The sequence below is a fragment of the Budorcas taxicolor genome, chromosome 16 (genome assembly GCF_023091745.1).
Source record: "Budorcas taxicolor isolate Tak-1 chromosome 16, Takin1.1, whole genome shotgun sequence".
Classification (NCBI taxonomy): Eukaryota; Metazoa; Chordata; class Mammalia; order Artiodactyla; family Bovidae; genus Budorcas; species Budorcas taxicolor.
The window spans coordinates 51253228-51279387 of record NC_068925.1 but is presented as its reverse complement, the minus strand read 5'-3'; the positions used below and the strand labels follow the sequence as shown (position 1 = coordinate 51279387).

The 26160-nt window shown below is 62.1% G+C and overlaps 1 protein-coding gene across 1 annotated transcript in view; it reads left to right on the top strand.

Annotated features, from left to right (window-relative positions):
• Positions 1 to 758: 758 nt before the first annotated feature.
• The window catches only part of PLCH2 (phospholipase C eta 2), a 62766-nt gene continuing 37364 nt past the window's right edge, over positions 759 to 26160 (top strand). The window contains exon 1 of the mRNA XM_052653906.1: positions 759 to 837. Coding sequence (XP_052509866.1) covers positions 759 to 837 — 79 coding nt within the window. The remainder of the gene's footprint in view (positions 838 to 26160) is intronic.

Here is a 26160-nt window from a genome sequence, read left to right as displayed (position 1 = left end):
GGGCTGGAGCCAGGGCAGAGGGGCCTGGCTGGGCCGTGGGCTCTCCCTGTGGTCTGTGGGCCCCTGCGTGGCCAGGGCATCCAGCACTATCTACAGAAGAGGCTGGCTGGTTTCTGTAAAAACACCCCCTGTTTTGCCTTTGAAATTTATCGAGCTGTGGGACAAGTCCCAGCAGAGAGATGCAGCCACACTCGGGTGATGAGGCCACTGATATGGTCCCGGCCTCTGGCTGCGCCTGTGCGTGTACGTACGCGCTCAGTCGTGTCCGGCTCTGTGTGGCCCCGTGGACTGTAGCCCGCCAGGCTCCTCTGTCCCTGGGATTTTCCAGGCAAGAATCCTGGAGTGAGTTGCTATTTCCTTCTTCAGGGGATCTTCCCCACCCAGGGATCAAACCCACGTCTCCTGCATCTCCTGCACTGGCAGGTGGATTCTTTACCACTGTGCCCCCTGGGAAGCCCTTGGCTGTACCGGCTCCTCTCCCAAAGCCTTGATACTCCGGTGGGGCAGGGGCGGGGGTGGCGGGGTCACCCTCCTGCCTGACTCCCACCAGGCTGCCCTGTACCCTGCCCTGGAGAGGGAGTGGGGCTGGACTGCTGTTCAGACTCCATCTGGGCAGGGGAAGGGGTGGGGCCCTCGGGCAGAGGGACCTCAGTGCAGCCCCTCCTTGCCTCCTGCAGGTGGCCGGCCTTGGCTAGTAAGCCAGGCCAGCCCCGCCTCTCACCTGCTGCCCCACCTCCAAGAGCCAAGGTCATTCTGCGATGGCGCCCTCGCCCGAGGACCTGGGCCCTGATCTGGAGAGCAGACGGTCTTTCCTGAGCACCAACATTGTGCCCGTGGGTGAGTGCGGTCTCCAGCCAGACAGTGGCGTGGTTCTGGGCTCACCTGGCAGGTGTGATGTCCTGGTCCCACCCGAGGAAAGGGTCAGGCCTCCTCCGCTGGAATGGTGGGGGGTGCCGTGGGCTGCCAGGAGTGGGACCTCTTCTGGGCAGGGGAAGCGGCACAAGCAGACTGCTTAGGAAGCCAGCTTGGGGGCTGCCAGCTCTCTCTCCGGCTCCGTCCGGCTCGGTCAGACCCCTGCGAGCCCTGCGCTGGCGTGGGGGGTCCTCAGCTGGTTTGGGCCTCCTATGACCACGTGCCGTGCCTCTAGTTCTGGCCCTTGGTGTGCATTTCCTGTGGCCTGCGTCCTGTGGCCTGTTGGCTGGGACACTTGTGGCCTTGGAAGTGGGTTGTGTGGGTTGAAGAGCCCACTGTCTTCTCGATTTTAAAAACCACAGGAGTTTAGTGTCCAGACTGGAAAGTACACAGACCCCATGGGCGTAGCTGGGCGCGGTCATGCAGTGGGAACTGCGGGCTCCAGCTGCCCCCACACTCTGGCTCTCCAGTCTTCTCACGTCCATCACCCAGCATCTGTCTGCTGTGTCTCGACTTCCAACTGTCGGAGCCACGCAGGTGTGTGGGTAGACCTGGCCAGGTGTGAGTCCTTGCCTGAGGGGAAGGTGGGCGCCCAGTGGTGCCCTGCTCCTCCCTGGACCGCCCAGGCTCCACATCCCGCCAGACAGACCATGTCTGCAGTGCTCCGTGTGCCAGACTTATAGGGAGGTGGGGGGCTTGTCCCCTCCCTGCCCAGGGCGGTTGGCTGCTGTCTGCCCCGAGGTCCAGCATGCTGGGCTGAGTTGAGGTTGCCACAGTGTGTGTGCCCCTCCCTGCTCTGGGCCTGCCAGCCCCGAGCCAGGAGCTGCAGGATGCGGGGGTGCTGAGCCCACCGGGGAGGGGTGTGGGTGGGCCATGGGAGCAGTATTCGGGGGCTTGGCACACTGCACCTCGGCAGTGTTTCTTTCTCAGGTATGTGGTTGGCCTGGTGCCCAGGGGCGGTCTCTCACCCACCCAGAGGGAGAGACCTTGGGGTGCAGATTTCTGGCTGGTTGGCTGGGCCCTCTGCTGTGCAGCATGTCTGTCTCTGCCTGTTGTTGGGGGGCGGGGGGCTCTTCCTGGCACTTCCTTGGCAGACACAGCAGTTCAGGGGACCCTGACTCTCCTGGGATGTCCTGGGTGGGGGTCTGCATGGTGCCTGGCTAGCACCGGGCTGTGGGCATGATGATGGATTTGTGTCTTAGTGGGGCATGCCTGCATGTGTGTGGATGTGCGTGTGTGTGCTTCTGCAGATGAGGGCCTGCTCCTCTTGGGGAGCCATGCCCCCAGCAGAGCGCATGGAGCTGAGAGTGTGTGCACACCTGTGGGCGTTACACTCCCTGTCCCCACCTTCTGGGCCCCGAGGGAGCCGCCCACCTCATTCCTCCACGTTCCCTGGATGCGCCCAGACAAGCCTTCTCCGCCTGAGGGGGTGTCTGCTTGGAGGCATGCGGTCCCCTGCCTGGGCTCAGGGCCTGCCTTTCACCTCAGTCTGGGATGGACATCCAGGAAGGGGTGCTTGGACAGGGGAGCGGAGGGGAGGGGAGGCCTCTGGGCCCCTGGCAATTCTGGCTGTTGGGAGGGGCTGTGATGTTGAGGAAAGGGGACCCCACCCTCAGACTGATGCCCCTCCCCCTGCTCCCAGCCCCCAACTCCATGCTCTCCTGTCTCCCCCACGCCTGGCTCGCTGATGCTGACGTCAGGCTAGACCCTGTGCTGGGTGTGGGGCTGAGGGCAGGGCTGGCAGGGTTGGGCAGGGGCCTGATCTGGCCTGGAAGTCCTTCCAGAAGGTCCTGAGGCAACCTTGGTGAGCATGGGACAGTAGGAGGCCCGTGTGCTGGGTGATAGGCTCAGAACTGGCGAAGCAGGCCAGTGTGTCCTGGAGGCTGTCTGGGACGGTCAGGAGGCTCCTTCTTGCCCTGGACTGAAGCACGTCTGGGCTCCTGTGGGCCACAGTGGCTGAGTTCTGTCCCCAAATGGGAACCAGTGGAGTGGGCGAAGCAGAGGCACCCCAGAAGTGGGAGCTTGGGGGCTGCTCTGGAGTCCTGGTTGCTCAGGCTGTGGGGCCAGTGACCCACCTGGAGCCCACTCGGTGCCACCCACGCTGGACTTGCATCCATGGTGTCCATAGTGGGGGCTCCAGCCCGGGCAGTGCATGTGGCTGGTGTGGCTCACATTCTGTGGCTCTCATCTTGGCCTAGGGCTCTTGGCCCAGAGCAAACCACACGTACCAGCTCCTACTGGGCCTGGGCGGGTGGACAGGGTGGGGCCAGGCCCCACTCCCACAGCGTGTTCTCCTACCCAGGTTCTCCTGCATTTAGAGTTACTTAATCCCATGCACAGGGAGGCCTGGCATGCTGCGATTCATGGGGTCACAAAGAGTCGGACATGACTGAGTGACTGAACTGAACTGAATCCCATGCAACCGGCGGGAGAGTGCAAATGAGCTGCCCTGAGGTTATGGATCTGGGGGTGCTGTGGGAGGGGCTTGAGGCGTGGGTCTGGCTCCCCACCACCATGGGGCTTGCAGTGCTGGGGCAGTGGAGTGACTCCTTGCTGGCCTGGGGCTGGAGGGTCTGTGGCGGCTGTAGCCTCTGGGCCGTGAGGCTGGGGTGGGGACTGGAGTGAGTCTACAGGGCAGGAGTGTGAACTCCTGGGGCTTCCAAGTGTGTTCAGACTGCTGCTTACCTGGGAGTTGGTCCCCCTGTGCTGGCCTTGCTGCGTCTCTTTCCTGATGAGGGCGGGGCCTGCTGGAGATGGTCTGGAGACACAGAGAACACCCTCCCTGACCCTCTGCGTGCAGCTCCAGCTGCTGCAGGTCACTGCCTGTGCCTCTCTGTCCCTCACTCTCCTGCTAGAGCCCCGCCCTGGGAGCCTAGACCTGCGGCTCCCTTCTAACCTTTGCATCTTCTTCCAGAGCATAACTTTTCCTGGCTGCCTCCCTCTGGTGAACGCGGTGCCTCGGCCATCACCAAGTGCCTAGCTAGCCTGTGATCGCTGGCAGTTATGCAGGCATCTCAGTCTGCACCTCTCCTTGTTTCCTTGGAGGCGCTGTGTGCTTGGCATCCAAGCTCTTGAAGCTCCTGCCTTCAGCTTCCTGGGCAGCCTGGGCATCTGGTGCACTTGCTCCAGCCTCCCCGGCCGCCTTTCCTTGCTTGGTGTGGGGCCATGGGCTCTTTTGGAGGAGGCAGGACTCATGGACTCACCTTCAGGACGATCTGCATCTGGGCAAAGTGACTGTGGCTCCCTGGACAATAGCAGCTTTGGGCTCCTTCATTCTCTGGACACTCTGGGGGCCTCTGGGCAGGGGCATGCTCCCCTCATGAAGAGTCCTTATCCTCAGGAATCCAGAATGCAGCCTGGTTTAGAGAAGCAAAACCAAACCCTGCCTGTGAGTAGACGAAGTAGACATTATAAAGTCCAAGTACTGTGAGCTCATCTGCTTCCCTCAGGTGCTCATTTGTGGCCTATTAACTCTTGGTTTACACACAGCTTCTAACAGGTGGCCCAGAGGGTGAGCAGGCCAAATGGACTCCCCAGTCTTGACTGCAGGGTTTTCTAGCCAGGTGGATGGGGGACAGAACCTTTCTGATCATGTCCTCTGATCCTGCAGGCCCCTCTTCCTGGTGCCATGTGCACTGATGCTTCTTGTCTTCATGAATCCTGGGCTGGTTGTGTGGATGAAGCCATGAGTTGTTTTGGTCCTGGGCATCCACCCAGACCCTGGGTGTAGAGGGATACCCCAGCCTCCACAACTGGGGTGGCATGGGGGTCCCCCATGCTCAGAGCTTCTGCACAGGGGAGATTTCTTCCCTGCAGCTCCCAACTACCCCACGCACCAGAAACCTAGCACACGTCAGAGCTGGGCCAGGCCCTGGGGCAGAGACCTGGCTGTGATGGCGGGTGGGGAGGCAGACAGCCCCAGACTATCCTGCCGGGTCTACAGAGGGGCGGGCACCCCAGGGCAGCTTGGAAAGGGGGCCGGACCACTGAACTCTGATCAGGAGAAGGGAAGGGGCCGTGGCAGGTAGAAGCAGGGGATGGAGCGGCTGGTCCAGGGTGGGGCCAGTGGACAGTCGGGGGCTGCAGCTAGGACCGTGGGAGCTGTTTCCTGTGGGAGGAAACCTGGTCTTAGGGGTTTCCAGAGTGAGGCCAGGGGAGCAGGGGGCCTCATGCCCTGGACACAGGACACCTCTGAGTTGACCAGTGCTGGTGGCTCACTCTCCAAGCACTGTGCCCAACCATCCTGGCCAGAGGAAGCCAGCCAGGCCAGTAGCAAGCTCAGCAGAAGTTGTTTGGGTTTCGCTGAGGCCAGAGGGTGTATGAATGTGTTTTGAGGTGAGGGGTGTTAGGGGTGGCAGGTTGGGAGCTCTCTGCAGGGACTGGTGAGGGGGCTGGTCCAATCTCTCTGGAGTCTGGTTAGATGAGGAGGGGTGGGGCAGGAAGGACACCCTTCAGGTGGGTGTGGGGGTGAGGGGCATGAAGTCCTGCTTGGTCCCTCCCAGGACCTACTCCGGAGCCCAGTGCCCAGGGCCTCTGTCCTCCCACAGGGCTGGGCAGCCATGTGGGCAGGGGACAGCTAGCTCTCAGCGTGTGTGGGCACAGGACTCCAGATCCGAGCTGGTGGGAGAGGGAGAATGTAGTCCAGACCTGGCCCCTGGATGACAGCTTCGGGTTCTCCTTTCCATCCAGCTGGCCATGAAGGGGGCACCTGGGCAGCAGCAGGGTGCCACTCTGCCCAGTTCAGACCCCCTGCTCTCTGAGCATGGTTGCCCACCCCAGAGACTTGAAGTCCACTCTCCACTCCCACCAGGAGTCACCCCACTCAAGATGCCCAGGCCCCCCTCCTGGCCGGGTGCACCATGGACCTCCCAAGGCCAGTCAGATGGCTCTGCCTGAATCTCAGACTTGTCAGCGTGAGAATTTGATGTCAGCTCAGTTTGAGAGGACAGCACTGCCCTCCATGGTCCAGGAGCCCAAGTCTTGCTCCTCAACCTCTCAGGTCCCCACACTTTTCTCCATGCCCATGGCCTTGCCCATCTGAGCCACCTGGGTGTCCGCATCTGCCTAACAAGGCCTGCAGCCAGACCTCCTGTTGCACAGCCTCCCATCTCCCCTCTCCTGGCCCCTCCCCACTAACCACCCGTCTTACTGACCTGACCTGAGAACACCTCCTCACTTTTGTCTCTAAGACCCTCTGTGATCTGGCCCCTGCATCCCTTTCCTATCTCATACCCCCCAGCCCTTCTCCCTCTGCTCAGCCCCTCCCCTCTAAGGATCCCTCCTGCTGTGGTCCCGCCAGGAAGCTGCCTAGTGTCAGCTGTGACAGTTTTCATTAACCAGGATGCAAGGCGAGTTGGTTAGCTCACACTGGTCAGTGGGCAGAGGACTCCAGGGCAGGGGTCTTGGGATGGGGGCCCACTGAATCCCCAGTCATCCCAATGGGTACCCTGGGGACTCACAAAGAGTGTCTGTCAGTGGTTACAGGATGGAAGGAACAAACAAGTGAGGGAATGAATGAATGGGCTGCTGCTGCATGGGAGCCATATTTGGTTCATAAGAGTGGTGGGTGGAATAGGCCAGGGGCTTGGGCCTGGGGTAAGAAGAGGGGCAGGCCCCAGTGTCTCCTGGTCCAGAGACCCCCCCTGGGGTGGCCCTGGGGAGGGTCTCTCTGCTAGGACCACCCTCCTGTGCTCTGGCCACCCTTTCTCTCTGTCCTTCCCTACTGTCTAAGGCACACTCCCCTCCCCCACCCATCTCCCTCCTTGTCACCCAGGTCCTTCCCTGCCGCTCCCGAGCCAGTGACCCCCAGCTAGGTGAGAAGGCAGTGGTGGGCACTGAAGGTAGGTTGGGGTGCCTTCAGGGAGGATGGGGAGGGTGCTGTGCTTCTCCACCCTGTCCTGTTACCCACCCGGGGCCAGGAGAGGGCACCTCCAGCCACCCCTGGCTTGGGCAGGTCAAGGACTCTGCCCTCCCCTCCCCATCCCAGCCCAGCCCCATCCATACCTCCTCCCTGGCCTGCGGACCTTCACGTCCATGCTGCCGTGAGCTGCCGCCGCCGACTGTATTCTCCCCAGCTGACCCCGGCTCCTGCTCTGGAAGCAGCCCTCTGCCCCACCCCTGCCTGCCCACCAGCCTCCCACCCTTCCTGTCCACAGGCAGCTCCCTTGCAGGCCCCCCGGTGTGGGGGTTGCTCCTATGCTCTACCTCCTTCATCCAGACGTGGACTGTGCTGCCTGACCCAGGGGTTCAGGCTGGCCTGGCCCTGTGGATGGGCACATTATACACGGCTTGGACCAGGCTCCCCGAGTCCTGACCCAGCTCAGGCGCCCTCCCTGTCCTGCCAGGCCCAGATGGAAGTGCCCACCCTTGCCAATGAAAAAAGCACTTTGGGGGCCAAATACCTGGTCTCTGGTTGGGGAGGCCTGGGGCAGGTGCCTTCCTCTTCCTGCACCTCAGCTCCCTCTCCAAGGAAAAGCAGGGTCAAGAATCAATGGTTCCTAAGGGCTGGCAGAGCCTATAGAGACCTCCAGTCCATCAGAGATCCCTCCAGTCAGCACCATCTTGGGGCAGCAAAGTTCCTGGCGGGTCTGGGGGCAGCTCACCCACTCCCCTTCTGGTGCCCATGGAGATGGCTGGTTACCACCCAGGCCAGTGCTGGCCAGGCCAGGGCTGCCCCCTGCACTGTGTGTAGAGGCGGGAGATGGGTGAGCTGGCTCTGATCCTGCACGTTGTCTTGAGTTCTGATGGAGAACGAGATGTCTTAAGACCAGATGCTGGTGAAAACTGAAACACTTTCTAAATTTAGCGGGTGAGAATTGCACATTCACCCAGTTATGCTTATTGATCTGGTGAGCGCCCATGGCGTGTGCTGTGCCTCTCACTGCCTCTACGTGTGTGTCTTTGGGCCTCTGCCCACAAGAGTGACCTTGGGCTCTCGCCTGGACCACCTGCTGCTCCCAGAGCCAGGCAATGCTGTCCATGGGGATGGTTTCACGGTGCCTGGAGCAGTGGGTCAGTCTGGAGAGCAGATGTGCCTGAGGCCACCTGCAGCCAGAGAGGCTGGTATGTTTGGGGAAGCAGTGGGCACAGGGTGCCCCGCCTGCAGGGCCCTCATCATCTTGCTGGAGACAGACTGGAAACAAGGGCAAAGCCCCTGTGACATCTCAAGGGAAGTTCTATGTGGCAGTCCCAGAGGGAGTGAGCCTGGAGGATGAGGGAACCAGGGAAGGCTTCCTGCAGGAGGGGTCTCACTCCAGTCCTTGGGCGCCAGGTGAGAGGGGTGGAGGCCAGTGGGTGGGCCCCCTGGGCACCAGGCTGAGCAGTCTGTGTTGAGTGACAGCAGGGCTTGGAGCCAGAGCAGGCCGCTCAGGCCCGTGTAGGAGAAGCAGGGGTAGGGTGCCTTGGAGGGAGGCCCTGAGGCCAGAGGGGTTGATGGGGAGGCCTGTGTAGCAGCCAGCCAGGGACACATGGGTAAGGAAGGGTGGCCGGGGGGTCTCAGTGGGGGCACAGGTGGGTGAGCAGGGAGCAGGCTGTCCATCCTGGCTGCTGAGGCTGCCCCCAGAGGGTCTGGAGGGCATGTCCACACAGACAGCACATGTCGAGTGCAGTAGGAGTGTCCACACAGACCCCGCGCACTGTGTGCGGCCCTGCATCCACACACAGACAGCCCATGCTTTGTGCAGCCTCCTTGTTTGGAGGCCCTGAGTCCCAGAACTTCTGTGGTCCTCTTTGGGGATTCTTGGATTCTCTGGCTCAGGATGGAAACTTCTTTCAAGGCTTCCAATTTACATTTAAGTTTTGGCTTCCTGTGGGAGCAAGCCTAGTTTCCCTGTCTCATCGTTACCCTTGGTTTCTGCATGTCTGGGCGTCTGAGTGTCTCCATGTCTCTCTATCCCTGGGCCCTGGGCTCTCAGTTGTGTCCCCTGGGCACGGAGGGTGCATCCCTGTGGGGGGTGGGGGCATGCCCTGACTGCTGCCTCTGTAGCTCTGGATGCATCTCTCTGACAGTTGCGGCAGTGTTGGGGTGGGGGGGTCTTTGTCTCCAGTTTGCAGCCCAGTGGGAGAGCCTGATGCCTGGGAGAGCCTGAGCAGAGGCTGCCAGAGCTAGGTCAGCCTTGGCTAGACAAGCATCCCCAAGCACTTGCCTGGTTTCAGCTCCTAGTGCAGGTGTGCAGGGGGAGGCAGGAGCAGGAGTTCCGCCCTTGTCCAATGCACCGGGAAAGCAGAAACCCTCGGGAGATAGGCTGGCCCTGGCTGGTGCCAGCATGCTATTTCTCGGGAGTCAGCAAGGCCCTGCCTGGGAGGGATCTTGAGGCCCACCCCATGGTCTGTGGCACATCATGGCACCCACCATGCAGTCTGGGGAAAGTTGGGCCTCTCCAGGCTGCAGCAGTCTAAAAAGAACCTTAGAGACCAACGGGTCTTATATTCAGGGAAACTGAGGCCCAGAGAGGGGAGGCGTTGAGCTGAGGTTACATCTGCACGGGTCTGTGGGGAGCTGGGACTCGAGTGTGCATCTTGATCCTGTCATTACTAGACCAGAGCCAGCAGGCGGGATCTCGGCCTCTCTGGACACAGGTGCCTGAATGGACCTGTTCTCTGACTGGCCTGTCCCTGCTTCCTCCACTGCAGTAGAAAGGGGCAGTGTGGGGCTCTCAAGAAGCCTGATCCGGCTGAGAGGTCCCACAAAGGAGAGACCAGGGTCCAGAGCCTGTGTGTCACTGCTTAGGGGGCCCCCAAGGACCTGGAACAAGGAGTGTGCTGGGGCAGCTGCTAGGGAGTGTTGTTCTTTGTGGCGGGCAGGCAGTGGGCAGTTCCCACTGCTGCCCCTGGTGTCCAGGCTCTCTCTCGACTGCGGGGGGGAAGAGGGGAGTGTCCCAGTTTCCAAGACAGCGGCAGCTAAGCGCCCCTCCTCTGACTCAGGGCCCTTGGCCCCCTGATGTGAGCTGAGGGTTGGGGGGGTGCCTGGTGTCCTGCCCAGGAACCGCTCTGGGGCTGGGCCGCCACCCCTCCCCCACCAGCTCCAGGCACTCCTGCAGGTTTCTGCACGTGCCACCTTACGCCTTGGGTGAGGGGTGGCACAGGTCCCTGCTTCAAGCACCAGGGTGGCGGTGGATGGGAGTGTGGTGGGAGGGCAACGCCTGGCACCCGTCTCACGGCCGAGCTGCCGGCTGGCTCCACAAGTGTGCTGCCGGGGATGGAGAAGCGGTTCTCGGCCCCGCCCCCTTCCCGGTCCCACGGCCCGGGCCTACCCGAGGCCCGGAGCGGGGCCGTGGGGGCGGGGCGGGGAGGCTGCCGGCGCATCCTTGCAGTGTATTATACTTTGGCCGGGCCAGCGCCGGGCGGGCCGGTTGGCCACACTATGCGCCCGGCGCCCCGCGCTCTGAGCTCCGGCTCCACGGCCCGCGCCCGCAGCTCTGCGCTGGCCGTGAGCCCGCGCCCCCGGCCCCCTCCCCGCGCGGGGCGGGCAGGGGGTGTGGTGCGGGAGGCACGAGTGACAGCGCTCTCCGCGCGCGGCGCCTCCACGGGGCGCAGTGTCAGCGCGCCGAGCCCGCCGCGCGCACAGCCCGCCGCGGGCTTCCGAGTCGGCGGGGCGATGCAGCCCGAGCCTGAGCCCCAGCCGTAGCCCGAGCCCCGGGCCGGCCGCTAACAGCGCTCCAGCCCGGACTGCCGCGGCCCCCCGCCGCCGCCGCCGCTTCGGAGACAATGGACGCGGGAGCCGCCCCGCGGAAGCACAGTAGGTGCCGCGCCGCTCCTGTTGCTGCGCCCGGGGCTCCGTGAACGCGCGGGGGCGCCGCTGCCCTGGGCGGCGGGTCCGGGCCCCAGCGGGGAGGGGGCGCGAGCGGCTCCCCTCGTGCTGGCCTCCGCCGCCGCCTGGTGGGTTGAGCTGCTTCTGAGGTCCAGACCTCGGCCCTGATCTTGGAGGGGTCGGGCCGGGGTATGGGTGTAGGACGGTACGGGAGAGGTCCTGGGCTCTCTTGGAGACTGCAGATGCGGGCTGAGGGATCCGGGGGCCGCCCCCTGCAAACTTTGCTGCCCTGGTTGGGGATGGATGTCTGAGCTGAAACTGCGCCCCCAGAGCCCTGGTCCAGAGGCCACGTTCTCTAGCTGGGTGTGGACGGCACAACAGGGGCCCTGCCTTTTGGGTGCTGGGTGGACATTGCGCAGAGAGGGGGCTGGCATGTCTCCTGGGGATGCAGGTGCCGCTTCTGGCCTCGGGCCAGCCTCTCCCAGTGCTGGCAGGCAGGGGTGTGTGCGGTGGGCACTGCTGTGGCTGGCAGGACCAGCCAGGCTCAGGGAAAGCTCTGCCCAGGTGGTCTGCTGATAGGGGTGGGAGAAGCAGGCCTTCCTGGGGCCCAGGGCCTTCGAGTGGAGCTAGGGGGCCAGCGTCATTTTGGGGAAGTGGACACCTCTGTGGCTGGCAGAGGGAGGAAGCCCAGGAAGCAGAAGGCCTCCCCACCCCTCTCTTCCACCCTGTCCTGCTCAGGGACCCTTGAGCTGCACAGAGTGACTGCAGACCCCCTGCCCAGGCTGGCCTTTCCCCATGGCCTTCTCCACCCCTGGAAATGTGCCAGCTCTGTGTCCTCTCTGTTCCTTTGTGCCTGGCCCCCGAGAGGTGACACCGGGGCACCTGGGGCCCGAAGGTTGCACTCACGGCAGCATTTGTGATCAGCCAGGGTCCTCTGAGCCCCCAGCCCAGTCAGAGAGCTGCAGCCCCAGAGGGGGTTCACAGAGGTCAGAGGTCATCATTTCCTCTCCTGGGTGGTGAGAACAGGAGCCAGCTGGCCTGTCTCCCCTAGGATTCTGCGGTAAGCAGCCCCCCGTTCCCATCATATTCCCTCTGCATGTGACCCCTAGCCGCATCCTCCGTGTGGCCCTGCGGGGAGGATCAGGGGTTCCAGAAAGTGCGGGGAGGCAGGTGGAGTGTGTGCCCTTGGACAGTGTCTGAAGGGTCCCCACGGCCCCCTTTCCCAAGGCCCAACAGCTCGGTGCCCCTGCCCTGGCCTGTGCCTGCCCAGAGGCTGTGACCCTGTGCCCGTGGTGGCAGAGGGCTCATCCTTTCTCAGCCCAGGCAGTGTGTGCTGTGTCTGGGGTGCCCTGGCTGGAGGTGGGGGGGTCTGCTGGCCTTGACCTCTTGTATGAGGTGAGTCCAGGGAGTGCAGTGAGCCCAAGGCTGGTCTGGGGTCCCCGGGGTTGGGCCTGTCACCCAGCCACCAGCAGAGCTGATGCGGCTGCTGTCAGGGAGCTGCTGGGGGCACTGGGAGGACGACCAGCAGGCTGGCAGCGACCCCTCCTGGGGGTGGCCAGGCAGGGACTCCCTCAGCTGGCACTTGGGGCAGGTCTGTGGGATCCCTTAGGTGCCAGAGGGGCCAGTGGATAGGAGAGATGCCTGCAGACCCTCTAGGAGGTTCCTCGAGGCCCTCACTCCGTGCAGCTGAGAGCTTAGCTTACATAATCCCCCACCCTGCACACAGGTTGCCGTAAGCGGCAACAGCCAGGTTTGACAATACGAGTTGTAATTGGATTTTAATTTTTAATGTCTGCAGTAGATGAGCTGTGGGCCAATTTGTATATATTCTGCTACCTTGCACTTATTTGGACTACTTCATTAGCTGGTAACTATCCTGCCTGCCCTGCCGGCTACTCCCTTGAAGGAAGGGAGTCTGGGCCCAGGACCCATGGGTGGCCTACCATCTGCTCTCCTCCTGTCACTGCTGGGTTGACTGTCCCCTACTCTGTCCTGCACCCATGTCCACTATAGCCCCCAGGCCCCGCACGCTGGGAGCTGCTGGGAAAGGACAGCCCTCAGGGGCTCGGGGCACGTACCCACTGAACCTGCAGATTTCTTGTGGCCCAGCAGGACTTTTGACCCCAAGGGCCACTGGACAGACAGGGCCCTGGGCCTTCTAGGGCTCTGCCTGCCCCTCCCAACTGCCAGACGCGTCCTGGGAGCCAAGGTTGGGGTGGGAGTCAGGACTCCACTGCCCAGTCTCCCAGGTGCTGGGGGTGGGCATGCCCTGGGGTATCCCCGAGCCTCCAGACAGACCCTGGCCCTGGGCGGCAGCAGGACCTACACGCCATCGACTCCACCCCCTGCTGCAGCTCTAGGGGTCCCGGGAGGCAGGACGGCCTTCTCCCTGCACTGCCCGCCCTCCGGATTATTCTTAGGTCTGTTGTGTAACAGGCCCGCATCCATGGAACAGGGAGGGAGGGCTCCTGGGAGATGTCTCCAGCGCAGCCGCCAGCCAGCCAGTTTGTCCCTTCGCAGCCCAGTACAAAGGGACAAAGGAGGCTGCCTGGCTACCCAACTCAGCCTGACCCAGGGAAAGGGCCCCGGCCCGAGGGCATGTGCTCCCTGGGGCTCATCTGGCCTGGGTCTATGGTAGCTTCCAGCCCCTGCAGCTGTGTGTGTATGTGTGTGTATCCCTCTGGGGCAGAGTGGTCTGGGGGTCCACTCTGCTCCCAGTCTGCCCCCCAAGGCTCTTCTTCCTGCTTCTTCCCTGCTCTGTGCTCCCAGCAGCCTCTGGGGTTGATCGCAGGGTCTCCACCCCCGCAGATCAGAGCAGACTTCACGCCTCTTTTCGCAGCTCTTGCTCCTCATCAGACGGGTTCGGCCCGGGGCTCCAGGAGGCTCAGGCTGAACGGCAAACAAGCCCATCCAGGTGGCCCTGAAAATGTGTGGGGAAGGCCCTGAAAGGCTTCCCTAGCCTTCATCCTGTGGGGTCAGCAAGCACTTCACTGTCTCCATCCCTGTGGGGCCTGCGGAGACGTGCATGGACCCTGGCTCTTGTACAGGGTTTCGCTCCCAGATCCCGGGGAAAAGGGTGAATGGCTGGCACATTGGGGGAACCCACCACGGGTCTGTCCCACCAGTAAATGGGACCAAGCAGCTGAATGGGTGTGGGGAGCACAGAGACAAGTGAGCCAGACAGGAAAGCTGTGATGGAAGAAGGCGGGGACCACCTGTGGGTGGGTCGAGGGGTGGGCTATGACTATGACCCCGGGCTTCATTTATGACTGAGACCTCAACCCCAGGAGGGCAGGGAGGGCGGTGGTAGGGGCAGTCTCTGAAATGTCCCTGCCCTCTCACGCAGGGAGGGAGAGCCTGGGGGAAACTCTGACTTCAGCGAGGCACCGGTTCTCCTGCCTGGCCTCCCCTGGTCCCCAAGCTGCCTCTGTCCTCTGAGTCATTCTTTAAAGGGGCTCCCTGCCAGGGTGGGAGGCTCCTGGACCTAAGGCTGCTGTGGTCCTTGTCCTGGTGGCTCCCAGACAGTCAGACCCTGGCAGAGGCCTCAAGAAGGTGTCTTATTTCCTGAACCCATGAGCCCAGAGGGTAGCATGAGTGCCCTGGGGCTTCTGGAACAAATGACCACAGACCGGGGGGGCTTCAAATTACTGGTGCTATTCTCACACGTCCTGGAGGTGGGAAGTCTGAGGTCAAGGTGTCAGCAGGAGCTCGCTCCCTCTGAAGCCTGCATCCTCAGCCTCAGCCTCTGTCCTCACTCGGCCCAGTCCTCTGTGTGTCCTGTTCTCCTTCTTCTTATAAGGGCACTTGTTGGATTTAGGCTCCCTTGGGTAATCCAGGATGGCCTTGTCTCAAGATCCTTAATTTGATTACATCTGCAAAGACTTTTTCCAAATAAGATCTGGGATGTAGATACATCATTTGGGGGCCACCATTCAGCACCCTACATTGGTCGTGTTGTCTGTCTACTGCACCCACTGGTGGACACCTGTGAGCCAGGGCCTGGATCTCACCTCTCTGGGCCCCCCAGGCTGAGGACAGGGCTGGTGTGGGGTTCTCTGACATATGAGCAGGGCTGCCCAGCTGTGGAGCCCTGCCTGACTGCCTCCTGGTTTCTGACACCCCCCTCCCCCCGCCCCGTCTCTCCTTGGCTGAGACTGACTCCAGAGGCTCCTGGGGGGAGGTGTGGAGGGGGCCCTGGAGGTCCTGGCCTCCTGGGGGTTTGGAGACTGGGTGGGTCCTGGGCAGGGGCTTCATCCTCTTAGTGAATGGCTGCTCCCAGATCCCACCAGCCACTGGTCACAACACTCCCTGCGGGGAATCTCCCAAATGCCCCCGCATCAGAGCCTGACCCCTGCAGCCAGCGGTTTGGGGGCTCTAGTGCTTCAGTCAGCTGCTCTGACCAGGACCTTCTGGCCCTGGTGTGGCCCCTTGCAGCCCCAGAACTGTGTGTAGCAGGCCTTAGGTGTTAGCTGAGAGGATGGAAAACACAGACTCAAGAGAGGTATGGGCTACTACATACGTGTTGTAAACAGAATACCAGGTCAGGGGATGGGTGGAGATCAGGTCTCCAGGTAGCTCTGCTTCCTGGGAGCATCGTCTGCTCTGGGCTTGTCCTCCCAGGATGGCTGGCATGAGGGGTGGGAGGGCCCCACCCCAGAGTGGGAAGGCCTGAGTCAGCTCCAGTTCTCCAGCCCCCCTGTGGCCTCGGGCAGGGACTCAACCTCAGTGTCTTCACCTGTGAAATGGGGAAGTAATAGCCTGCAGTGCAGTAAAGGAGAGGCTGTTTGTGTGTGTAGCTCTCTGCCCCACCCGAGCTGGGACCCCCTTGCCACCGCCTCCCATTCGGCTCTTGCCTGAAGAACTGCCCCCCTCGGCCTCTGCTGCTTCTGAGCTCCTAGGGCTGAGTGATGGCTGCTGGTAGCCTGCAGGTCTTGGAACTTGGGTGAGCGTGGCCACTTCTCTGTACCCAGAGCTCAGCAGAGCTCAGCCTCCACCAGGGCCCCTAAGGGAGTATACAACAGCTTCCCAGCAGTGACCGGCATCCTGAGGCTGGTCGGAGGGGCTTGTCCCCTTCCCGTGCTGGAGCTGAGGGCCTGACTCTCCATCTGGAGTGAAGCTGGGGCCTTCTGCCTCTCCCGCCTCCCAGGAGACCTTCCGTGTCCTCCAGGCTCCCTTCCTTCCTGGGTGGCCTTTCAGCATAGGGTGTTGCTCTGGGCCAGTCACCAAATGGCCCACTTTTCTGGGAGCTCCCAATTGTCTTCCCAAGCAGTGAGGACAAGGGCCTCCCGGGAGGCCTGGTGCAGCCTTCAGAAAATGGAAAGGGGTGAATCTACAGCCTGGTCCTGAGCCCCACCATCTCCCAGCATTCCTGGACCTGCAGCTCCCCGGGCTGTGGGTTCCTGGACCGGATGCTGGTTCCCCAAGCTCAGCGTCCTCACCTGTCACAAGGGATGTGGGTGATGGCAGGGTGAGTGAGTTAACCCGTAGCCAAGGTGAGGAGCCTGCCAGAAGGTGGTGATTGCTCCACTCAAGCTGGGACTTCCTTGCTCTCCCCAGGGGACATGGGTTCCTGTCACTCGGCCCCTGGAAGCAGGACCCAGGGTGCCAGGCAGCGGTTGGCAGACAGGGCCTGGTGGTCCAGGATGGAGGCCTCTGTTGGCCTCCACATCGCCAAGGGGCCACGGGCTCCCGACCCCCCAGGTCCCACCATCTCTGGATGGAGACGGAGTGGTGGGCCTGCCTCAGCTCCTCTGGGGGTCTGGAGGCCAGAGCTGTGTGTGCTCAGAGAGGCCACCCCCCACCCCAGTTATTTGAGGGGATGTCCATGGGTTGCAGCCTTCCGCAACAGGCCAGAAACTGTCACCAAGAATATGGCTTATGAAGATGGCTTTGGGGGCAGTGCTGGCCATATACTCCTGGTCCCTGGAAGCTCCCTGCCCCCTGCCTGGTAGCTTCTTTTCAGCCCCAGGAACTGGCTCTGTGGGCCAAAGCTCACCCCTGGAGCCGTAACCCTCACCGTTCCTCAGGAGAAGGGCCATGGGCAGCCCTGTAGGTTGGTGGTGTGGGACCCTTACCCAGTGCAAGGGCTGCCTGGAGAGGGTCCCCTGCACTCGGAGCAGAGAGCTCCCCTGTAACTGTTGATTGAGCCATCAGTGGATGGCCTCTGCCTCCTGTGTCCATGGGCTCTGGGCCCCCAGCCTGGCCCCTGCCCCCCACCGGGGCTGCTGGGAGGGGATGATTCAGGCTGAGCTGGGGGAGGTGCTGGCACCTGGCACTCCCTGTGCCAGTGTCTGTTCATGCAGAAAACATGTTCCGAGCCTGGGATCTTGTCACCCTCCAGAAATGCCAAATCTGGGCAGTGGGGGCTGTGTTCCCCACAGCCTGGAGGGCAGGCTGAGCGGGGCCCCTCTGGGAGGGGGCACCCCCGGGGACCCCGTGGGGCTATGTCAGTCACTGTCTCACCCCCAGGCACTGTGTCCACTGGGTTTGCAAAAGGAGAGGTGAGCCCAGGGGACAGCTGGGCCTGGGTGCTGGATGGAGCCTTCAGGGAGCAAACGGGAGCTTCCCAGAGCAGTGCTGGGCTGGGGTCCCTGGGACCCACCCTGCATGCAGGAGAGCAGACTGGTGGGAGGATGTAATCTCAGTTTAGAGACAGCGCTGGACCTGGAGTGATCCCTGGGGAGAGGGCTGGCCCAAGTGGGATGTGAGGCTGCCCCCACCTCATGTCGCCTCCCCGCACCTTGCCCTCCCCTCCTGCCTGGAGAGGCACCTAAATAATTCCTGTGTGGGGAGGCTTGGCCAGGGCTGTCCAGTCAGGTCCAGAGGCCTTGTCCCTCCTTCTAGGTCTTGTGAAACCCCCTTATGTGTATTTTTTCCAGGCCTAGAGACCTTGGTCCTATTATTGCCCCATTTAAAAGTTGAGGACAGGGAGGCTGGGTGGGGTGACCTGCCAGAGTTCCGGGGCAGCAGGTGGAGGCGTAGGTGAGACCCTGGCGGCTGGTTGATTAGGACAGTCTGTGCCCACAGTAGGGACTCACTGGGTGCTGGTTCCTCTTCCTTTCATGGAAGGGGTCTCAGGGCCCAGTCATGCTGGCTGTGGTGCGGGGGTTGGGACCACTGCTCCTGGCACAAACAGGACCCTCCACCTTCGGTGCTGCCCTCTGGCTTTCCCCCCACCAGGAGGAGAGCTGTGCTCCAGGATCCAGTCCTGCTGCCCTGCTGGGGTTCTCATTCCTGTGCACCCTGCCCCCTGGGGTGCTGGCATCCCATTCCTGCTGACCCTGCAGTGGGCCCTGCCTAGGTGTGTGTGCCCCGCTCCCCCAGCTGGGGTGGGCTGCTGCAGCTGCCAGCGTCCCCAGAACTGTGGCCCACACTGGGCCAGGGGTGGCTGGGAAAGCCCTTTCTGCATTCCTCAGGTGGGGAGGGATAGCAAAGGGAGCCCCCAGCCCCCGGTGAGCCCAAGGCTTGGAGTCCTCTGCAGCCAGCACCACCTGAGCCTTGCTGGGGGTGGGGGAGGCAGTGAACACGGGATCTGAGCTGCTGGGTTCCGCTCCCCCAGGGGTGCAGGAGGGGATGGTTGGGAGCCCACCCCAGGTCCGGGCACCTCAGCAGCACGCGGCTCCCGCAGGCTGTCTGCTGCAGAGCAGACCCCGTGATCACGGAGCGTTTCTGAGCAACCGCTTTCCAGGCCAGGCCGTGGCCCACTTCTCAGCTGCAGCCGGATTGGCGCAGCGGAATTCCAGAGCAGCAGGTGGCCATCCTCCCGGCCCTCGGGCAGCAGCAGGGGCTGGGCTCCAGCGAACCTCTGCTTACCTAGATGGGCTTGGGGGTGGGGGGTGGGAAGGGGCTCTACTTCCCTAGAGCAAAGCCAGCCTGTGCCATTCTGGGCGAAGCTGTGTCCCGAGGGACTGAGCAAATGGACGTCACCGTCGCCTATCCCTATTGCCATCACCCTTCCAGCCTGCATGGGCTGTGGCCTGCGTGGCTGCCCCCCCTCCCCCAGGATGGCTCAATGAGGGGTCATTCCATGGAGGCACCGAGTGTCCAAATCCCGGCCCCTCATTGTGCTGGAGCTGGATCGGCAATGCCTTGGGTGCGCCTGGCCCCTTTACTGGGAGCAGGTGGCTTGATGGCTGACCTAACCTTTCTGGAAATCTTGTGGTTGTGATCCTGGGATGTGGGGACCGTGAGGGCCCTTGGAGCGCCCCTCACGGATGAGGCCCCGAGTGTGGGGAGGGGAGGATTTGGGCACCAGTGAGGTGGGAGGGATTAGGGGCAGGAGAAGAAGGGGACGACAGAGGATGAGATGGCTGGATGGCATCACTGACTCAATGGCCATGAGTCTGAGTGAACTCTGGGAGTTGGTGATGGACAGGGAGGCCTGGAGTGCTGCGATTCATGGGGTCGCAAAGAGTCGGACACGACTGAGCGACTGAATTGAGCTGAGCTTCTCCTGACATGCAGGGCGGGGGCCTCTGGGTTGGCCTCTGCAGTGTCTGGGCCCTGCTGGCCTCTCAGTAGCTGAAGAGCTGCTAGACTGGGTTTCTCAGGTGCAGCCCTGGGGCTGGGGGTGCAGGGAGCTGGCCAGGCCCAGGACCTTCTAGTGTGGAAGTCGAGGCCAGTGGGCATCTGGGATTGGGCACCAGAGGCCGAGTTGGCGTCTCCTCCACCTGCCTCAGGCAGACATGCACCCGGCCTGGGAGAGGCCCACTGCCCCCTAGCAGAGTCAAGGAGAGCCCCCTGAAAGGCCCACCTGTACCTCCCTCAGCTGTGGTGGGCATCAGCTGCCCCTTGGGATGGCGGGGGTGGGGGCAAAGGAGAGCAGGCAGGGGCTGAGGGCCCAAGGTGGGGCTGGGCTGGGTCGGGGAAGGTGGAGGTCCAGGCAGCCACGCCTTCCAGCAGAGGTGAGCTCGCCCAGGGTGCTGCCCCCCTCACTGGCCTCCCTGCTGGGGTAGGTAGCATCATCCCACGAGGTCTCAGGGGCAGGGTTGGGAAAGGCTGGGGGTCAGAGCCGCGATCAGGAGACGTTTGGGTGCTCTGTCCACCCCTCTGCCCGTGCTGCTGCCCGGGGGCTCCTGTCAGCCCCTGGGGGGAGGACAGGGTCCCCCTCCTGCCTGTGCCCCCATCTTCACCCCTTACCTGTCACGGGCAGGGCAGGCATCGTCGAAGCAGGTTTGTGTGTGTTTGCATGTGCGTGTTTAGAGTATTTTTAAAGCGACTCTGCAGCTGTGCTCAGCTCGGCTACATTCTCCGGTGGGTGCTTGGCACGTGGCGCATTGAGGGGTTATTTTGGGCTTGGCATTATTGGGAGTTATATTCTGTGTCTGTAAGGAAACAGCATCAACACAGGCTGAGTTGGGAGGTACTTGGTGCGTCTTAGGGAGCGGAGCCCAGAGTGAGATGGGGCCCTCGGGGGCTATAATAGGGGCAGGGCAGGTGTCTCCCTGGGGCTGCCCACTACCTCTGGCCCATGGGTTCTGATGGCCCTGCCCGGCAAGTCCTTCCCTGGTCCCCCTCGCAGGGGCTGCTCTGCAGAGACCTGCCGGCTTGAGCTGGACAGCCAAGGAGCCGGACAGGACAGGCTCTGGCTGGTGCCTGGTTCTGGGGGACTTTTCTTAGAGCAGGCAGATGGATAGGGAATGACAGAGGACCAGGGAGGGTCAGTATGGCCAGAGGGGGACATTAGGCACAGGGAGGCCACCAACCCATACCCCTCGGGTCTGTAGCCACAGTCAGGGTCAGCCAGCCACCTGACCAAATGATACATCACATCACAGTGCCAGACCCCTATTAGCCTTTGACCTCCTCCACCTGCTGCCCAGGACAGAACAGGAGGTGGGTGGGGGGTGCTTGGCTGCCCCTCCTAGAAAGACACTCAAAGAGCCACAGCTGGTTTCCAGGACACAACCCCCCTAGTCATGCATCAAGGCCCACCCAGCCCCACCAGCCCAGCAAGCCCATCACACACCCCACCTCTGGGGTGCCTGCTCCCACCCCATCATGGCCCCATGCTGCATCTGTGGCCCCCACCCGCAGGAGCTGGGGGCGTCCCGTTGCGGGAGGACACATGGCTGCGTGCTCAGTCCTGACCTCGTGTTCTCTATCATGTGCTCTCCTGTCTCCTCAAAAAGACCTAAATTGCCCCCTTGCACTCAGCTGAGCCTGAAAAAGCCCTGGGAGGTGACTCAGCTGTCACCACTGGGCCCCACTCCTGGTGACACACGAGGTCACTGGGGCTGCTTGGCCCATCTGAAACCTGCAGGCTCGTCAGGTGGGGGCCCAGGCAGCCCCCCAGCAGTTGGCCTCCCGTGGAGCCCAGACTGCATTTGTGAGTGTCCCTTGGCCCTGCAGGGCGGGAGGGAAGATGGAAGGTCAGGGCGCTTGTCCATGTGGAGGATCGGGCTGGAAGCCGCCACCACCTCCGGTGCCTTCCCCTCATCTGGGCTTGTCCAGGGGTCTGGGTGGGAGGAGGGCCCTGGCTTGTAGCCCACCTAGTCCTCAGAGGACAACCCGTCCCATCCTTTCCTGGGCTCGGGGAGGGCTGTGCTCGGTGGGCGGAGAATGGGTCCCAGGGCCATATCAGCTCCCAGGTGGGAAAAGACTGTGGGGTTTGCCCTGTGACTGGGGCACCACAGGGTGGTCAGGTCCTTTGTCCAGCCTGGGTCCCTGGCTGCCGTCCCCTTTCCTAAGGAGCCATCTCCAGGCTATTGCAGTGGCTTTTGGTCCTGCCCGGATGGTTATCACAGTGGTCAGTCCTTACCCAGGTGGTCTGGGGATAGGACACTCACAGATCTCTCAGGACGGGCCAGGTGGGGCCACCCTCTGAAGCCATCCTGGACTGATGGACTGGTGGCTCCATCCTAGGCAAACAGAAGTGCGGTCTGGCCCTGAGGGGCTGTTCTGGGTCAGCCAGCCTGCAGTCAGTCAGCCGATTGCCCACTCGGCGGTCGGGGGCAGGTGCAGCCAAGGGGTGGGGGCTGTGAGGGACCTGGGGTTTGGGGGGCCTTGTGCCTCGGCAGCTCTGAGGGCTGTGATATGGGGTTCCTGACCCCTCTGCCCTCATTTCCAGCTGCCAACAGTGGGTCACTCAGAAGTATGAGGCTCAGCTGCTCCCTGGGGAACCATGGTCTGCTGAAGTGGGGGATGCTCCTTTCTTGAGTCTACTGGGTGACTTCCCACCCCTGAGGGGCACCAAGAGATTGCAGGTGGTCAGTGAGGACTCCCTGGAGGAGGCAGCTTTCCTTGGAGCGACTAGCCAGAGGCTGACCAGCGTTCCTTCTGTGTCAAGGTGGCACCTGCAGGGGTGGGAGGGTGGGGCCGTTCCCATCCCCACTGAGAGGTGCTGGGGGCTGCTCCCTGCCTCTGCTTGAACACCCTCAGTGACTCACTTGCCGGCTAGGCCAACCCTCTTGCTTTTCTTTTTTTGTGCCTTAAGAGAAAACAAACATTTGCATGTGTAGCACTTGATGGCTGCGGGGGCCCACACAATCGCAGGGGTCCTGGGATGCACAGGGCAGGGGGGCAGCAGGAGGCCAAGGTCATGGCGCCTGGACTCCCAGTGCTCTGTCTGTCCAGGGCTTGATGCCCTGGGCTGTGGGTGGAAATGCATGTGGAGGGAACCTGTGTGGCGATCATCACGTGGCAGGGGGGTGACCTGTCACCACCCCAGGTTGTCGTCCCCGGGAGCCTGAAAGCAAAGGAGAGGCGACTACCCAGGGTTGAGGCTCAGGGAAGCTGAGCAGGAAGCTAATGGACACAGGGGCCCAGACTGCCTGTTCTGTGGGCATCGTCCTCTGCACAGAGTAGTGAGAGGGACCCATCCACATCCCACCAGGCCCTGAACCCTTGGCTGCCTGGTGGGACCCCTGGTCCATTTGGATCTTGGTGTCTCTGTCTGAACGTGGGGGAAAGTATGATTTCCAGGTGCCCTGGTCCTGACTTGTGTGTTCATACCTCCCCCAGCTGGGTGTTCACAACTTTACCAGCTGTGTGTTCACACCTCCCACAGCTGTGTGTTCACACTGTACCTGGCCTGTGTGTTCATACCTCCTCCAGCTGTGTGGCCTCACCTCTGCCCAGCTATGTGTTCATACCTCCCCAGACCTGTGTGTTCACACCTCTCCCAGCTGTGTGTTCACACCTCCCCCAGCTGTGTGTTCACACCTTCCCCAGCTATGTGTCCCCACCTCCCCCGAGCTGTGTGTTCACAGCTCCCCTGACCTGTGTGTCCCCACCTCCCCCCAGCTGTGTGTTCACACCTCCTCCCAGCTGTGTTTTCACACCCCCACTCATCTCTTGAGCTGTGTTCACACCCCCTTCCTGAACTGTGTTCACTCTCCCAGCTGTGGTCACACTTGCTCCTAGACACGCTGGAGGGCATTGCCCACCTCTCTGAAGGAGGAGGGTAATGATTAGGGCCTCACTAACTCCAGTGTGGGGCAGGGGTGTGGAGGGACAGTGGGTCTGGCACTGGCTGAGGCCTCCGCAGACTTGTGCTCTCAAAAACTGGTACCCCCGCCATAGACCTGTCTTTATGGGACAGTCCCGATTTCATTCCCTGTGTCTGCCTCCTGTGTCCCTGGAGTCTTGCTGGGTTTGAACACTTGTGTGGATGCAAGCATCATCCCATTGGTGGAAAGCTGATTGTTGGCAGTGTCATGGTGCTAGTGGCTACCTCCTTGCTCTGGGGCCCCCTCTCCCAGTGACTGGGGTGGCCCTTGGCCACTAGGATTTGGTGACACCCAGGGTGTCCTTGCCCGCATGCCGACCATGGCTTCATAGGACCTGGCTTCTCTTTGTAAAGGGTCAGTCCTGAAGGCCCCTTGTGGTCTGTGTCCAGACCGAGTTCAGCATGGGTTGTGGGAAAACTGGGAATCTGGCCTGTGTCTCAAGCTTGCAGGGTGCTCTCCACGTGCCTGGAGCCCCTGGGGCTAAACCGTGAGCCCTTCCCTCCTGGCTCTATCCCAGTGGCCTCATCATCCCCCTGCAAGTCATCAGGGCAGACTCTACCCTCATCGTAAATCCTTTCTAATTCGCTTATTCAGCTTTGTGGTTGGAGACGCATGTGCTAATGCCCAGGATTTTTAAATGGCTTCCATTCTACCAATGAACACCCAGCAAGTGGCGGTCTGGATATAGCAATGGAGTAAATTTAGAAATAATTTGGACATGAAATTGCACCTCCGGGAAGACTGGGGCAGGCAGCGTTTAAAGGACGGTTTCAGGCCAGCGCCAGTGACAGGACTGTCTGTTCGTCCTTGGCAGGAGCAGGGCGGAAGCTGATGGCCAAGGAGGGGTCCAGTAACCCCTCCCACTCACCCCCCTCTGGCTCCTCTGTGCCCTGAGCTGAGTCCTGGGCCCAGAACTCATCTCACTGTGGTGAATGTGGTCCAGCTGAAATCTCTGCTTCTGTTCTGGCCTCCTTGTGCCCTCAGACCCCTCTCTGCCTGTCTGGGCCCAGCCTGAAGAGCGGCTCCCCACCCCTGTCAGAGGCGCTCCCCCACGCAGTGCAGTGACCTGTCCTCTCCCAGGGTTTGCAAAAGCTGATGGCTGCAGGGGTCCCCTACTCTGCATACCCAACCCAGGGCTCCTGCAAAGGACCTGGGACTTCTGGCCACTCCTCCACCTTCCCTGAACTGCAAGCTCCCTGAGGGCGTGGGCTGCTTCCACTTCACTCATCACTCCCTCCCCAGCCCCAAGCGCAGTGCCTGGCACACAGCAGGTGCTTAATAAACATTGGCTGTTGGCTGGGGTGGGGGTCGGTGTGTGGCAGTGGAACAGGTTGGGGGATGGGCGAGGAAGGACAGCCCAGGGACACGGGTGGCCGAATGTGGCCGGAGCATGGGGATGCGTGCCACCTGTGCCCCTCTGGCCCAGGAGGATGTCCAAGGCTTGCGGGCCTGGTGGCCAAAGGCTGGGCTTGGCATGTGTGTGCTTCAAATTTCAAAGATGTGTGTAGTTTTAGTCGATGCAAGTGGCCAAGTGGCTTTCCATCCCCGTGCCCAGGGGCACACTGGTGCCAAGATGGTGCACAGCCTGGCGAGGCTGAAGGGGATGCCCAGGTCCTGGGGGCTGGCTCAGCCTGCTACAGGGTCAATGGTAGGCCGCTTCTGGGGTGTTGGGGGTTGCCTTGGGTGGGTTGGGCCAGCGGCTCTGCAGCCACATTTAGCCTGGAAACTAGCCCACTGTCTTGGTGCCTGGCAGCCATGGCTCTGCCCAGCTCTGCATGAGGGCGCAGAATCTAGGTCAGGTTGGTGCAGGGCGGCAGTGCCGGGCGGTAAGGGCAGTGCTGTTCCCGCGGGCTGTGTCTGGGGGCCGCTGCAGCCTGGGGCTGGGCCCTGGCCCAGTGACCTCGCCAGGCCCCTCTGGTGATCTGGGCACAAGGCTGTCCAGGGGAAGGGTTGGGGGAGGTGAGTGGATGTGTGTCGTAGCTGCGGTGCCCGTGCCTGAGTGGGGACTGGGTCCCTGGGCAGCTGGGGGCCTGCACGTGAGGGTGGGGCCTTGGCCATTCAGGCAGAACCTTCTGGGAACTCCTCCTTCCTCCCCACTGTCTGTTTCCTCCTCTCTCTGCCAGCCTATTTTTCCTGCCTCCTCCCACGGGTTGACCTGAAGTCCTAGGGATCTGGCCGCATTGGGGCCTTGGCCCTCATCCTGCCCAGTGACCCTTGAGGAGGCTGTGGCGATGGGAACCTCCCTGGTCAGTGGGACTCCACTGGCCCTGCTGCCCCCTGAATCCACCGACCTCAAACCCAGCTCCTCCTTGCTGTGTGCGACTCTTTTTCTCCCTCTCCTGCCTGGGAACTGAGTGACGGACGATGTTTTTTTTGAAGGGTCGCCTGGCTCTGCCAGGCTTGGAGCCCCAAAAGGCAGGTTCATGCCCTTGTAGGGGGCTGGTGTGGGGGTGTGAGGGGTGGTGGGGATGCCAGGCCCAGAGCAGCACCCTTCCCACCCAGGACGTCTGCATCAGGGTCTCCTAGGCTCTTTACCCTGTACTCCACAATTCTGTCCAGTTCTTGGTTCCTTGGATCCCACTTTCTCAGTCGTCTTCCCAGGTGCTCTCTGGAGCTTGGCCTGAGCTGGCCGCACACCTCACTGCTACTTCACACCCTGCCCCCATCTCCTCCCATGGCCTGTGGTCACTCCGGGCAGCTGTGGTCACTCCGGGAAGCTGTGGTCACTCTGGGCAGCTGTGGTCACTCCGGGCAGCTTGGTCAGGCTGGTTGCCCTTAATCCTCCCTAGCCAGGCCAAGTGCTCCTCTGGGACCGTGACCTCAGGCCCAAGCCCTGGGCTCAGCTCATCACAGGGGTGATCCCACGAGGGGATCAGGGCCTGAGGGAGCAGGAAATCTTCATGGGGGGCATCTTGGAGCCCAGACAGAGGGGCTGACCCCTGCCTGGCCTCCCTGTGCCACTTGCCTCTGCCTCCCCAGCTACTTCCCAAGCCAGGATGTTGCTCAGCCTGTACTGGTGTGTTGAGTGCATATCTAAGATGGTGGGGTGCA